This window comes from Girardinichthys multiradiatus, chromosome 15 (genome assembly GCF_021462225.1).
Source record: "Girardinichthys multiradiatus isolate DD_20200921_A chromosome 15, DD_fGirMul_XY1, whole genome shotgun sequence".
Lineage (NCBI taxonomy): Eukaryota > Metazoa > Chordata > Actinopteri > Cyprinodontiformes > Goodeidae > Girardinichthys > Girardinichthys multiradiatus.
The window spans coordinates 3,246,308-3,262,055 of NC_061808.1; the positions used below are offsets into that span (position 1 = coordinate 3,246,308).

At 40.8% G+C, this 15,748-nt stretch overlaps 1 protein-coding gene across 1 annotated transcript in view; it reads right to left on the reverse strand.

Moving 5' to 3' along the window:
- Window positions 1–4,201: 4,201 nt before the first annotated feature.
- The window catches only part of si:ch211-202p1.5 (uncharacterized protein LOC103909337 homolog), a 39,014-nt gene continuing 27,467 nt past the window's right edge, over window positions 4,202–15,748 (reverse strand). The window contains exons 3-4 of the mRNA XM_047387603.1: window positions 6,387–6,500; window positions 4,202–5,326 (exon numbers count right to left, since the gene is read on the reverse strand). Coding sequence (XP_047243559.1) covers window positions 5,224–5,326; window positions 6,387–6,500 — 217 coding nt within the window. The 3' untranslated portion in view covers window positions 4,202–5,223. The remainder of the gene's footprint in view (window positions 5,327–6,386; window positions 6,501–15,748) is intronic.

The window sequence follows — 15,748 nt, forward strand, 5'->3', positions numbered from 1 at the left end:
GGCCCAACCGTGATGAGGCAAACTCCAATCCTGAAGAGCCAGCATCACACCTGAATCAAATAAGTGGGTCATTTTAGATCTTGATTGTATGCTGAGGAAGTAATTCACTGAAATGATTTAGGTGCGCTGGACCAGGGATGCGTCTAAAAGATGCAGGACACCAACGCTTCAGGACTGGAGTTTGACAAACCTGATCTTGACTAAATAAAAGTCACAACAGAATTTTCATAAGCGATCCCTCAAAAAGATCATTTCCAGTTTGGTCTGCTTCGCCTTTCAGCTGTTCCTGGTTCTCAGTTGTTGCCTCTGGAATATGCAGAATGTGTTTTGTACACAGTTGAAGGAGGTTTCTGATTTAATTGTCTGATGACCTGGCCTCTGTGCCTTTAACTGGGGGCTTCTGTGATGGGTTTAGTGTAGGGCTTCCCAGGGCACCCTGAGGGGCCTGCACTCATGTTAATTGGCTCTGTTTTTGTCCTGCAATGGATCAATCTGGTTGATTTTGACATCATTATTAACGCTTTCTTTCTGACCTTCTACAAGGACTCTGTGAGGATGTTGGGAACAAGAGGCCTAAAGGCAAATACCCTGTATAACCCTGTAGCTTCTTTCTGAACAGTAGTGGAATAGGAATTTGGGGCTTATAACATAGGCCAGTAATCAGTCTCTAATCCTTGATAATAATCTTATTTCTTAGTATCATACTGGGAAAAACTCTAACAATGAAAACCATCAATTGCATGGTTTTGTTGAGTTGGCCAAGGTCCTAAGATCAGTCTTACAGGCCTCAGTCCCAACCCTGATGGAGTACAATTACTATCAGACAAATACTTTAACAACAGGATTCAGAGGTATCACTGCCAGCTTTGTCAGCCAGGTCTCTCACCTGTTCCTAGTCCTCAGCTGTTGTCTCTGGATCAAACTAAGAGTCTTTCCTGCACAGTTGAGGGAGGTTGCTTGTTAAATTGTGTGGTTGCCTGGCCTATGTCCCTCTCACTGGGGGTCCTTGTGATTGGCTTGCATTTAGAGCGCATAGGTTTTACAACTTAGACTGGAAATCAGTGTCTGGTCTATGGTAGTAATCATATTTCATGGTATGATACTACTAAACACAATGTGCCGCACCCTCAGTGGATTTGCTGATAGATCTAATGGTAACACCATTTTTTTATTCCTTGATTGAGACCGATCTCAAATGTTTAGTTTGTTCATCAGCTCTAAATCCAGCATTTGATTAACAACTGAGATCCAGATGAATCATAAAGTCCTGGATTTTCTTCAACAGACATGAACAGCAGGATGATGTGATCAGTTTTGTTATGTCAACTGGGACTCAGGAGAGGTCTCTGCTGGGAGGGTTTCCGATGAAGTCACATCATCTCTCCTGACATGAGCAGGTGCAAAGAAGCTGATGACTACAAAACCACGATGTTTTACAGCTGCCGACTATTCTGAGCTGGAACGTAATCATCTTTATATGACATCTGGCTGTTTGTCTTTTAAAATCCAGTTGATACTAGAATGTTTTTACCATTTAAATGAACCTATATTATAGAATATACTGATATTTTTCTGTAACTGTCACATCAGTATATGTGTTTCGTCAAGAATCGAGTTACCATCAGCTATTGTTTACCAATTACAGAGCTGATCAAAAATGCCTTATTTACACTTTGGTTTCTTGTCTTTATTGTGTTTAATTAATAAATCAACAAAATGATGTCCTTTGGACAGATGAGAACAAAATATAAATGTTTGTTGAAATCCACAGCAACGTCTAAACCAAACACTGTATATCAGCATCATACCAGATGTCAAGCACAGGGGAAGCTAATAATTTGGTCATTTTTTACAGCCTCAGTACCTCTGCACTACAGTCATTGAGTTGACCATAAATTTGCATCCTAGAGTCTGTTGTGAGGCCATCTGGATAATACTTGAATCTTGGCCAAACTGTCATCTGCAGGGAAATAATCCAAAAAACAGCAACAAATCTACAACTAAATGACTGATAAAAGGAATCAAGCAGTTTCAATGGTCCAGTTAAAGACTTAGGTTCTCAAATGTTCACATTTGGAATCTGCACCTGCCAGGACAATAAATTCAGCTGAAACGTTAGTTTTCCTAATTGTAATCAATGGTGTTCACCAGGGATGTGTCCTCAGACCTTGGTTATTATCAATTTTGTCAGCTGGGACTCAGGAGAGGTCTCTGCTGGTTTGAGGCATCTTGGTGAAAGCATCTTGATGCAGAAGATGCAGAAAAAACTCTCTGATTTGGATGTGATTTATTAAAGATGTAGACCATTGATGCATATGTAAAAGCAAATAATCAAAACTTGCAAAACGCTGGCATGTCTGGAACGTCGGCAGAGTTTTTTTTCCCTGTTCTCACTATGAAACCCCAAAGATCTTGGCAAGACCCTGCAAAGAACAAGGACATTTTTTTATTTCACAGCAAGACCCAGTGTGAAGCAACTGTCAGACGTAATGATGCAGTGAGAATATCTCAAACACACCTCTGATATAACCTGAAATAACTCCAACAAGCTGAAGTTCACCACTGTCATAACGAACACTACAACCATAAAATCTACCAAGGTTTGTCACAACCGTTTAGACTCTCACTTATCCTCGATCACTGTATGGATTATGTTGTCCTTTTAAATCCAAAGCGCTGACACAAAACTCAAGAAAAAATGCAACTGAGCAGGTTCTACAATAAGCTGAACAGTGTTCAGCTCCAGTCCTTAAGGGCAGTTTAAAGAAAAAAACCAGAATTGCTTTATTTTGCTTTAAAAAAATCTGTGTATGGTTTGTTCTTTGTTTTTTCAGTTTCAAAATAATACGAGAAAAAACTAATAATGAGTTGAATGAATTCTTTTTTGTTTTAAAATAAAATTGGAAGAATGAAAAACAAATAAATAAAAAAGACTGTGGTTTTCTCATTTTAGTGGTTAAAAGACAGACATGTTTTATATTTTGTTAGTTCACCATTTAGGACATTTTAGCGGAACCAGATACTGGCAATGGCTGGACTTGAACTCTGCATTGATTACAGAAGTTGTGAGAAATGCTGTTCCCTTGAAATAACCTGTTGCCCTGGTCGCACAGCATCGATGTTATACCGTGGGCACGCTACATGACTAACATGTCTCCACAGAAGTCTTAGGGTTGGTGGACAGCAGACTGGTGAGGAGGATCTGCTGAGGGAAGCACAAAGCCCATGTGAAGCAACAGCACCTCCTGGAGTCATAATATAAAGATAAAAGGGGGACAGAATATTTCAGGGGAACAGAAATTCACACAAGTTCTGAAATCAGCGCAGGGATTTGGTGCAGCCATTGCCACCTACCTTGTAGCAATGATCATCCACACCGATGATACGTCACAGGTCGCTTACCTGAAAGCCCTCTTATCAAGACGTCCTTCCTGTTGAAGTTTCATTTCACTGAAGGTTACGATAAGTCTTATTTAATTTATTTTATATCTTATTTTCCTTACGTGTTTGTATGAATTCTTGTTTTAAGGTTACAGGACAGTGAGCTTGTAGCATATTTTTAAATGACTTTTGTTTGATGTCTATAATATCGTTATAATGAAGCAAACCACAAATGAATCCCATTGCTTAGCGTCAACCATGTGAATCACAACAAACACGATCTGTTTTGTGCCTCTAATTATACTACATTTCTATATATTTGAGTATTGATTATTCTGTTTCTGTCACTTTATCATTTCAGGTGCAGTGTGACCTGTGCGGTCGGTGGGCCCATTTCGACTGTGCTGGATATAATAAAAACTGTCACACAACTTATTTATGAACAAAGTGTTTGCAGAGATTTCACTTCCAAAAATAGAGTAAAGAATGAATGCAAAGAACACGGACCTCAGGCAAACATCTAAAACATGCAGGACACTGACCCTTGAGGACCAAGTTTGGACATCACAGCTTTAACATTTTTCTAAAGTTTTTCTGCCCCCTTGTCGTCAAATCTCTTAACTCTCGATCTAAACATTATAGGGAAATAGTTTGCCAGGTCCCGCAGGTTGTGAAATGTTTGCACGTCTTTTAATTTCTGGGAAAACCAAAGGATTTTAGAGATGTAACCTGTGAGATGTTTGTATTGTCTGTTTTAGGTTCTCAGGTAACGACTTCTAATCAATCTGCTTCCTACGAAACACTGATGGAGACATGGAGATGATTTTATGGTTATACATGAAATAAATACTTTATTTTACAGTCTGTCATCTGTGTGCATTATTTCTCAGAGATGCTTTAACATGTTGTAGAGGAAGTAAAGGTGCAGAGAGAAATATACACAAGCAAACAGCAGAACACCGTTACTGCTGTGTTGATGCATGCATTCACGAAAGGAATACACAAAATGTTATGCAACGCAGCAAAAACATTTCCTTTACAGACAGACAGATATATTATTATTATTATTATTATTATTCATATTAACACAATGACTCTGCAACTCTGACAGCAGGAGAAATCCTCACAGCTCAAAATAGTCTTTCTTCCGATTACCGAACAATCACTTATTGAACGAACTGTTTTTATTTGTAGTTTATTATTTTCTGTTGGAATCAAACAGACATTTAAGCTGTTTTCCTGAATGCTATATGTGATTCAATACAGAGTTGTTGAGCCCAACACAAATGAGCTTAATTCACATCTTATAGTGTCAAACACAAGGGGCCAAGTTGGAGAAGACAGGCTGCGGTGTTGGGGACATTATTTAAAAAAAAATTGTTTTCAGAAGAGTAACTAGCAACACAGACTCAACTGAATCTGAGAATAAGCAGCCAAAGTCCAAAGAAAATAGGCTTATTGAAGTTTATGGTTTAATGTGACAAAATGTGAAAATGACTGAACATGCAGTAAGTCATTGTGGTTCTTTTGAGCATCAGAATGATGTTTTAGTGTGAAAACCTTTTAAACTCTTCTGTAAAACATTAAACCCTTTCTGAATGTTTTCAGCTGATCAGCTATGTCTAAAACAGGACTGAAATAAACACAAGATTCATTATTTTCTGAGCTAAATCCTGCCAAGTTTTAAAGCTCTGGTTCTAACATCATCATCACTTTAACAAAAAATGTCACTGTATGCGACTGGACCGCCTACACGATCAAAAGGGTCCAATATTAGTTATTTTAGATACTTTAAGGACTTCCATTCTGAAGAGCTGGTGTTGCTGGTGAACCTCCTCTCTCTCAGGTCTGGTGTTTGAGAGCGTGTCGGCTTCTTTTTTCCCACAATGCAGTTCTGTAGCTCTTCAGTTTCTCAGTCTTCCCCTTCTCAACCAAGTAGTCCCCCCTGGGTGCAAAAAAAAAGGTTTTAATGTTGTTTTGATGACCTGTAATAATGGCTAAAACTGTTTAAATATAACATTTTTCATGCCTATCTCAATCTGGGTTGTTCTAAAGCTGACAAGTTTAGGACATTTTCTCTTTGGTGTTTTCACAAAGAGAATAAAGGTTCATAAACGTAAAGACTGTGCTTTTAAAAAACATATGCTCAGTTTAGAATTATTCAGGCTTAACAGACTAAACATTTTAGGTTTTGTACAAGAGATGTTCAGCTGCAGTCCATATCCCTAAAAACAGTGAAACTATCACAGTTTTCAAGTGAAAACACTGACAAAAAGGGCCTCTGACGTTGCCAACCTTGGTGGCACTAGCTTCCTACAGTGTATGGCCATATGTTCTTCACTAGAAAAATATAAAATACAAATAAATATTGAAGCAACAGGAGGGATAGCTTTTTTAACTGGGTGCATATGCTGCCCCCTAAGAGAATGCAGCCCTGGGCAGTAAGCAATATTGCTGAAATCACCACTTTGGTTCTGGTTACTTTGCAGTGTTAGGTCAAATCTGCTCTTTAAAAAGAAGAAGTGAGCTATTCCTCATCTTGCATTACTGACTTTATTAAGCTAATGGCACGATTGACCACATCTGATCCAAGCAACAGAGGGTCAGGCTACAATTACAAGGAAGCAAATGTGGTGGGTGGAGCCAGGAAAACAACACCAATCACAACATTAATGACAAATAAAACGAAACAAAACAACTACCAAGGATGCATGAAACTGAAGGTCATCCACTGAACCTGCTGCAGGTCATTGTGTGCGTATTATACAGTAATTGCACACCTGTGTCCATACATGTTGTGTTTGTGTGTGTATCTGTATGTCCATGTATTTTTCTTTTGAGTTGCAGGAGGACGTCTAGTTAAAGTGTGGGATGAGCACCAGAAGAGGATGGTGGGGGTCACAGAGGCAGCACCACCAGATCCTGGCACGCCCCCTACAGTGGGTGTTTATATACTGAGTCCACAGCATACCTAAATAAAAACGCATGTCTGTGTGTTCACTCACAGTGTGTGCTCAGAGCAGAAGCTGAAACACTCTGTGTCCTGTGAGTCAGTGCAGAGGCAGCGCTGCAGCTCCCTCCGGAGGCGAACCGATCCGAATCCATACGGAACCACGTGGCTGAAAGACACAAAGTTCAGACCTTTATATTAAAAACATTGTTTTTCCACCAAAATGGTCCCAATGTTCAAAAATAGCTGGTTGCCCACAGACAATCTGAAGGACCTGCTTGGTTGTCCCTCTGTCAAGTTTCTGGAAAGGCTCACGGTGCAAGTGGCTTATCTCCAGGGGTCTGAAGATCACCCCTCGACTTAGAAAAACGTCATTAACGCCGTATTTATTCCTAGGAGAATTCCTGATCTCGGATCCAAACAGCTACACTCACTGTTTCAAGCAGCATTTTAAAAGACAGCTGGTGATTTTAAGCTGTTTTCAGTAGACCAGATACTTCATAAAAATAACATGTTCTGCAAAACATTCACCCCTCATTCACATGGAGCCTGTGAGGAACTTTAAAAACTTAAAAACTGTGATTTTTCATTACCTTTAAAATCATTTCACATCAGCAAAAACTGAAATGCATTTATTGGGATTTTTTGTGCTAGACAAACATAACGTAGTGTATAATGGCGATGTGGCAGTAGAATTATGTGGGAGTTTACATTTTTTATGGAAATATGAAAAGCGTGTAATGCATTTTTAACGATCCACCCTAAGTCAAAGAGTTGTAGAAGACTTTGCACCAATTAAAGCTGCAAGTTGGTTTGGCTGTGTGTTTCTCCCAGGTTTGCATATCTGGAGGCTTCAATTTTTAGCCATTTTATTTTGTAAATAGTTCAAGCCAAGGGTGGCTTGTCCTCTTCAGGTTGGAGGGGAGTTCCTGCTTCAAGTGGAGGAGTTTTAGTATCTCAGGGTCTTGTTCACAAGTGAGGGAAGAATGGAGCGATAGATTGATAGACGGATCGGTGCGGCTGCCACAGTAATGGGGGCGCTGTGCCGGTTCGTTGTGGTGTAGAGAGAGCTGAGCCGAAAAGCAAAGCTCTCAATTTACCGGTCGGTCTACGTTCCTACCTTCACCTATGGCCCTGAACTTTGGGTCATAACCGAAAGAACGAGATCCTGGATACAAGCGGCTGAAATGAGCTTCCTCCGTAGGGTGGCCGGGCACTCCCTTAGAGATAGGGTGAGGAGCTCAACAATCCGGGAGAGGCTCGGAGTAGAGCCGCTGCTCCTCCACATCGAGAGGAGCCAGTTGAGGTGGCTCGGGCATCTATACCGGATGCCTCCTGGACGCCTTCCTTGGGAGGTGTTCCAGGCACGTCCCACCAGGAGGAGGCCCAGGGGACGGCCCAGGACACGCTGGAGGGACTATCTCTCTTGGCTGGCCTGGGAACGCCTTGGGCTCCCTCCGGAGCAGCTGGAGGAGGTGTCTGGGGAGAGGGACGTCTGGGTGTCTCTGCTGAGTCTGCTGCCCCCGCGACCCGGTCCCGGATAAAGCGGAAGACGTCGAGTACGAGTACGAGTGGTTCAAGCCTGTGGAAGTAAAATAGTCTCCTTAGAATCAGACATTTTTTAGACATTGAATTTATAACACTGAATTTTTATCCTGTGCAATTATGTATGTGAATTTTTTTTGTACTTTGCCAGCAGAAATTCATCTGCAGAAATTCGCCTGCAAATGTGTTGCCGCTTCTTCCGGTCACTTCAAAACAAGAGAATCTGCGGACAGGGTTGGGGCACTAGCTGTCACCAGGTCAGTCAAACATTTCATCCAGTTCCATTAGATAAAAAAAAAAATACCGAATCTCAAATGGGTGTTAAAGCCATCAGCACTCGATCGAGTCGAGCGTCTTTTAGCCAATCAGATTACGCTTATTTGATCACGTCACACACCATTGCCTTTGGCAGAGGCGAGTCTCTTAACAGTTTGCTGGATAGTGGCTTAATGAAGATCGGTGATGAGATTTTTTCTGCCAAAAATATATTATTACAAAACGCCAGGTTATTAACAATAATTTGAGACTCTTATTGTCATGACCTGCCTGTGTTGAGTTTTGAGTTTGAGTTCCTATCTGTTTTCTTTCAATGTGTTCATCATTCATTGTGTTCAGATTACTTTCTTGGATTCCTGTGTTTGACGTTTTAGTTTGTATGTCCTTGTAGATCTGATCCCTCCCTGTCTATGTTCTTTGCCTAATTTTTTACCTCTTATATTTCTGTATATTGAGTTCTGTTTGATTCCCTGCTCATCTGCATTTACTAGTCTCCCTCCTTCAGCTGCTCAGCATGTTTCCTGTCACCAGCTGCCCCATATTCCTCCTGATTAGCCTTTCTTGTTCACTGGTCCATCCTTCTCCCCACCTCAGTATTTATACTCCTTGGTTTTCACTTCACGCCACTGGATCGTATTGCTTGCTACCATGTTAGTTTCCCTGATGTTCTGCCCGGGCTCAGTGTCCTGTTCCTGCCAAATAAGTTTTCAGTTCCGTTTTCATTAAAATATTCATCTACTCACCATGCGGCTCCCATGCTCCTCCAAACACTCAGCCAGCCCCTTATCTTGACAACAGATCACTGCACATCCTCCAGAGTTACCATGGACCTCTTGGCTGTGACTGATTAATGCTCTCCTTGCCCAGTCTGCCAGTTTAGGTGGACATCCATATTTTGGTAGGCCTGCAGTTGATCCACGCTCTTTTCGTATTCACATGATGGATTAATCCTTGATCCCGAAGACGTTTGTTCTCTAACAAACCTCCGAAGTTTTCTCAGAACAGCCATACTTATGCTGAGATCCAACTACACACGTCCAGAATCAATTTCATTAAAATTGGTGGTACTGGAATTTATTTATGGATATTAGAGTAAAGGGGGATTAGTGTTGCGCTACTTTGTGTTGGTCTGTCACAAAAATCCCGATAAGATCCACTGAAGCTTGTGGCTGGAAAGGAACAAAAGCATGTTCTCCAATAGAAGTGTGCGCCTTTCTTTTTTAAGACCAAACATCTCATCATGAAGATTCTCAAAGAAAGTTAATTTTAAAACATGCTCATGTAGGTAGATGTTTGGTTTCCAATAAAAGACTTTGAAAGAATTAACTTTTTTACTTTGACCTTGGGATTAATTTTATCTCAGTGTTTTTTTATTCCAGTAAACCTGGTAAAGTGTACCATTCCTGCTGTTGTAGGTTTTTATCCTTTTCAGACTGAAATTACCTGGTGGGTTTTTGCTGTGCTGGGAGAGCCAGAGTTTATTTTTGCTCAAACTTGCTGCTCAGAGGCAGTTTTTACAGTCATGTGATCCGATTTATGAACAGGGACTTTTAATCATGCTGCAAATACCTTGACAGTCTAATTTTCTCAATTCAATTCCATTCAGTTTTATTTATGTAGTGCCAATTCACAACACATGTTGTCTCAAGGCACTTCACAACAGTCAGGTACATACAGGGGTTGGACAATGAAACTGAAACACCTGGTTTTAGACCACAATAATTTATTAGTATGGTGTAGGGCATCCTTTTGCGGCCAATACAGCATCAATTCGTCTTGGGAATGACATATACAAGTCCTGCACAGTGGTCAGAGGGATTTTAAGCCATTCTTCTTGCAGGATAGTGGTCAGGTCACTACGTGATACTGGTGGAGGAAAACGTTCCTGACTCGCTCCTCCAAAACACCCCAAAGTGGCTCAATAATATTTAGATCTGGTGACTGTGCAGGCCATGGGAGATGTTCAACTTCACTTTTCATGTTCATCAAACCAATCTTACACGGCACCACCTTCAGGATACAATGTTTGAACCATTGGATGCAAATGGTCCTCAAGAATGGTTCGGTAGTCCTTGGCAGTGACGCGCCCATCTAGCACAAGTATTGAGCCAAGGGAATGCCATGATATGGCAGCCCAAACCATCACTGATCCACCCCCATGCTTCACTCTGGGCATGCAACAGTCTGGGTGGTACGCTTCTTTGGGGCTTCTCCACACCATAACTCTCCTGGATGTGGGGAAAACAGTAAAGGTGGACTCATCAGAGAACAATACATGTTTCACATTGTCCACAGCCCAAGATTTGTGCTCCTTGCCCCATTGAAACCAACGTTTGGCACTGGCAAACCTTTGGTCACTACCAAAGGTTTGGCTATAGCAGCCCAGCCATGTATATTGACCCTGTGGAGCTCCCGACGGACAGTTCTGGTGGAAACAGGAGAGTTGAGGTGCACATTTAATTCTGCCGTGATTTGGGCAGCTTTTTGGATACAATCTGGGTTAGCACCCGAACATCCCTTTCAGACAGCTTCCTCTTGCGTCCACAGTTAATCCTGTTGGATGTGGTTTGTCCTTCTTGGTGGTATGCTGACATTACCCTGGATACCGTGGCTCTTGATACATCACAAAGACTTGCTGTCTTGGTCACAGATGCGCCAGCAAGACGTGCACCAACAATTTGTCTCTTTGAACTCTAGTATGTCACCCATAATGTTGAGTGCATTTCAATATTTTGAGCAAAACTGTGCTCTTACCCTGCTAATTGAACCTTCACACTCTGCTCTTACTGGTGCAATGTGCAATCAATGAAGACTGGCTACCAGGCTGGTCCAATTTAGCCATGAAACCTCCCAAACTAAAATGACAGGTGTTTCAGTTTCATTGTCAACTCCTGTACATTCCAATTAATCCTAACCATTGAACAGTTCAGTCAGATTCAGTTATTTATTCAAATTGGATAAAAAGTTTTTCTATCTAAGGAAACCCAGCAGATTGCATCCAGTCAGTGACTTGCAGCATTCACATCCTCCTGATGAGCATGTAGAGACAGTGGACAGTCACTGGCGTTGACTTTGCAGCAATCCCTCAAACTGAGCATGCATGTAGCGACAGTGGAGAGGAAAAACTCCCTTTTAACAGGAAGAAACCTCCAGCAGAACCAGAACCAGGCTCAGTGTGAGCGGCCATCTGCCACGACCGACTGGGGGTTTGAGAGAACAGAGCAGAGACACAAAGAAGCACTGTTCCAGGAGTCCTTTCTATGGGAAGGAAAAGTAAATGTTAATGGATGTAGCTCCTTTAGTCGTTTCATCTAGAAAGAAAGAACAGATAAACTCTGAGCCAGTTTTCAAGGTTAGAGTCTGAAAGAGAGCACATAGAGTTAGTTACAGTAGAAGCTCAGTCAGTAGCCATGTCTAGGAGAGAGAAAGGGTTAAACACTGAAAGACAGGGCTATGTGGATCATCTGTAGAGGGTGAGCATTAAGTTATTACCAGCAGAAGCTTGGATGATTCCCCTCTCCAGAAAGGTGTCACAGGTAGACACAGAGTCAGGCCAGGTGTAGCTTCTAGGAAGAGAAAAGAGAGAACAAAGTTAAAAGCTGAAATAACAGCAAATAATGCAGAATTGGAGAGTAGTGTGAGAAAGTAGCGAAGAGGGTGAAAGTGGTCATTATGTCCTCCAGCAGCCTAAGCCTATAGCAGCATAACTACAGAGACAGTTTCAGTTCAGATTATTTAGTACACAAGGCTTTTTATGAGGCTTTATATTTATTATTTGAATATTTCTGACATTGTTTTTTTCAGAGTTAAGGGTCTGAGTGCACAAAGTATTTACTGCACACCACAAATAAACCTGAACTTAAAATAAACTCCAAGGTTTGGAAAAGATTTCCCAGAAATCCATCAATAAGCTACAATTACCTTCCTGTGAGCCAACGTTTAATACAAACCACAAACATGACTCGTGTGATCTGTTTCTCAGACAGATCTGAGTTGGTTTTTGGAGCTGCAGTAGCTGGATCTACATGGTGCCGGAGTGGCTGCAGGTTAAAGCCTGATCATCAGCCGCATTACTCGTGGATTAATGCGACAGCATCTGCAGCTGAACAACTTGAGTTTAAACAAAGACGTACCGCCAAATTAAACCAGAACTGCTTCAAAATTAAACATTTTTGGACCAAATTTATATGTATGAGTGCTGAATGCCTCTGTTATCAGCGGCACATCTGGATTTGATTTCCATACCGCAGCTGGAGATAACACACAATCCTTCTCATCTCCTGGCCTCCTCCTCCATCCCCTCATTTCTACAATATCATTTATTTTCCTCTCAGCAACTTGTTGACCTCCCTGCTGTTGCCTCCACCTTCCAACCTTTCCTAAATGTCAGAGGGCTCCTTTCTTGTATTACAGCGATGAATAAATCTGGGTGACCTGAACGGTTGAACTGCAGCTTGATGAGTAACGGCTCCAAAGCATCAGACACGACGGTTCTTCCCAACTGCATTCAGAGCTGAGTTTTCGTCCAGTTATTGTTGCCAGAAAACATCAAACAGCCCAAAGATCAGTGATGGGACTTTGGCTGTTTGAAGAGAACGGAATCTTCAGGATCTGTTCACTTTAAAGAGCCGTTCGAATTTTCTATTTTTGAAAGCATTCAGATTTTGAAGAAAAACCCATTTTGTCCCTAATAAAGTCTTAAATATATAAATTTGGGGAAACCTGACATGTGTGGGTGAAATTCACAAAAAAAGTTGAGGTAAGATAAAATTTTTTAATTAGAAGCTGTAAAATAGAACCAGATTATGTTCATGCAAAAACAAAGAAAAATGCACCCGGATGCTGCTTTGCTTTTTTGTTTCACCGCTCATCGTTCGTAGTGGAGCAAGGAGCACATTATGACCGTCCTCCTCCTCTCACCTGCTGCATGCAGTCTGAATTGCTGCTGGAGCTTTGAGATCACCTTTCATTTTTCATCATAGGACTGTTGTTGATTTTTCATATTTTGCACACAGACTTGAACATACTGCTGTGAAAACTATTTGCCTCCTTCCAGATTTATTTCTCTTTTTGCTATGTTGCCACACCTGAATGTTCCAGATCATCAACAAGTGTTAATATCAGATAAAGATAACCCGACTAAATGTGAAAAGTAGTTTTCAAATGACAAGTTGAAAATGAGTCTTTTACATGTCTGGTTTAACTTTGGTCCAGTCTTGTTTAATTTAACCCACACTGGAGGCCTTCCAAGCATTTGAACTTATAGTTCAATTTCAGCAAGTCGTTCAGGTCTTGAAGCAGCAAAGCAGACCCGGACCTTCACACCACCACCACCATGTTGGACTGTAGCTTTGATTTGAAAACTGCCTTTTGTGTTTACTCGGGTTATCTATTTCTTGCATTGCAATTCGTTGTCATGCTTTAAAGGTGTTTGAGTTTTGTTTTGGGATTTTCTCTTAGTCTGATTATGTTTTCCAAGTTGTTGTGTTTTGAATCTTGCTTCTGATCATTGTTTTCCAGGTGGTGCTTAGGTTTGGTTTATCATGATTATTGTATTCTGTTCATAGTGCTTCCTAGTTTATTTCTGTAAGATTTGTCCCTTGGTTAGATTGTGTCCTTAGACTCCTCCTTTGTTCCAACCATGCTTTGTTTCTTAATCTCTGCTTCTGCCATTGCAATCAGCTTTATTCGGTCCACCTGTACCATGCAATCAGCTTCCCTGCTCCGCCTGTGTCATGCCCATATATACACCATTATTCTGTTTACTCAGTTCTTGGTTCACTGTTACCTTGTTGTCATGCAAAGCCTGCCTGTGTTTTATGCCTGCCTCTGTTACCACCTGCTGAAGTGAGTTGTTTTTTAATTAAAACCTTACTCACTGCAACTCTGCCTGCTGTCTGGATTCTGGGGTCCACCAAAACCCCAGGTCATGACATTTGTTTGATAATCACACACATTTAATGGTTGGAAAAAGCAAAAATAGAAGAAATCTGTCAGTGGCAAATCCATTTTCACAGGAATGTTTGTAGACATTCAACTTGTTTAGAGAATTTTCCATCTTTATAAATGAGAAACAATCTCCAATAAATTCAAACCCTTTCCTCTAAATATAGTATTTAGATGTTGTTGCAGTTATGTATTGTATAATTGTTCCACCCTGGAAAAGAAATGTTCCAAATAAATCATTAAAAGCTCAAAAAGAAGAAGGTTCATGCTGAGTAGATGTAGTTTTGATTTATTTAAACCAAATGCACCAACCTCTATGCAACAGCTCCCAGCTCTCATACAGCATGTCAGCTTTACCTGAAAATATTACTGACAGCTCCTGACACAATATTTTTCAATGTGCAAAAATCTGCCCAAACATCAGCGTTACCATGGACACTGAGGCTCAGAGTATTTAAACCATATTAGACAGTCAAGGTTTGGCTCGTGTTTACAGCGGTGGCTGCCAAATAAACGGTATTATGGTGTCTCTTTGTAAATCAAATGCGTCCAGATGTTAAAGGAACTGTGTTAGATTGAGTTTGATCCTGCAGCGGGCGTTGCCGTTGTCCATTATCCTGTCTTCCGCCTGGATTCCCACCACGTTGGACAGTTATCTAAAACTCAAACTCCTCACTGATTTCATCTCTTTATTTGAACATGTCTAAAGGAAAAAATCTAACTTTAAAACCAACATTTACTCTGCTTCTCTAATTAATGCCTTCCTTGTCCAAACTGTCAGCATAAGCGACCTCTGAAGACTTGTTGGTTACACTGCATTTTTTTAGAGTTATCATTGTAAATGAGGCTGAATACCGAGGCCCACCACACTTTTCACATTTTTTTGTGAAAAAACTGTTCATGCTATAATTTTTGTATTTTTTCCTGTGTGAAGCTAATCGTTTTCCATGTTCATTCATGGGTTTACAGATGGATTAATCCAGTCTGGAATGGAAAATTTAACTACTCTGTTTAGGGTTTATGGTAAAAATGATTTAATTTCTCCACCTGAAAACATGCCGTACCGAAGGGACAAATGTTTTTAATGGAATGGTTTAAAAGGATAAAGATGTCCCTGCAGACCACAGCGTTTAGTGGCGCAGTTAGTGATGGTGGGCACTGCAACTGCTGCTTAAAAGCTTTTTATGGAGCAGGCAGGAAGATCTATTTTAACCACACTGCTAAGTTTAGACCAAACTAACAATCTGAGACAGTTTTGGATCCTCTCTGGAAGCTATTTTGGTGAGACCCTTTTTTTACTTGACCTCAACTTAATTAATTTCCAGTGTGACTATAAAGACCTTCAGTGGAGCCTCAAAACATCTGCAAATTTATAGGAAAATGTCAAGAAATGAGCTTGTGATCTTTAGAAGTTACTTAAACTCATTCTGATGGAAAAGACAAAGGCTGATTTTCAAAATTAGGCACATTAATATCAATGTTCAAAGACCACTTTTCTCAACGGTTTTACTTCAGCTCTTCATTTTCACTTAAAGCCTAACAGGTTAACAGTCTTATTTCCGAGGAACATTTCAGTCTGTGCTGCTAAGAGCTTTCTAAATGAGAGCAGACTGGGAGGGGTTAACGGGTTGTGGGTAAATGAGCATCTGA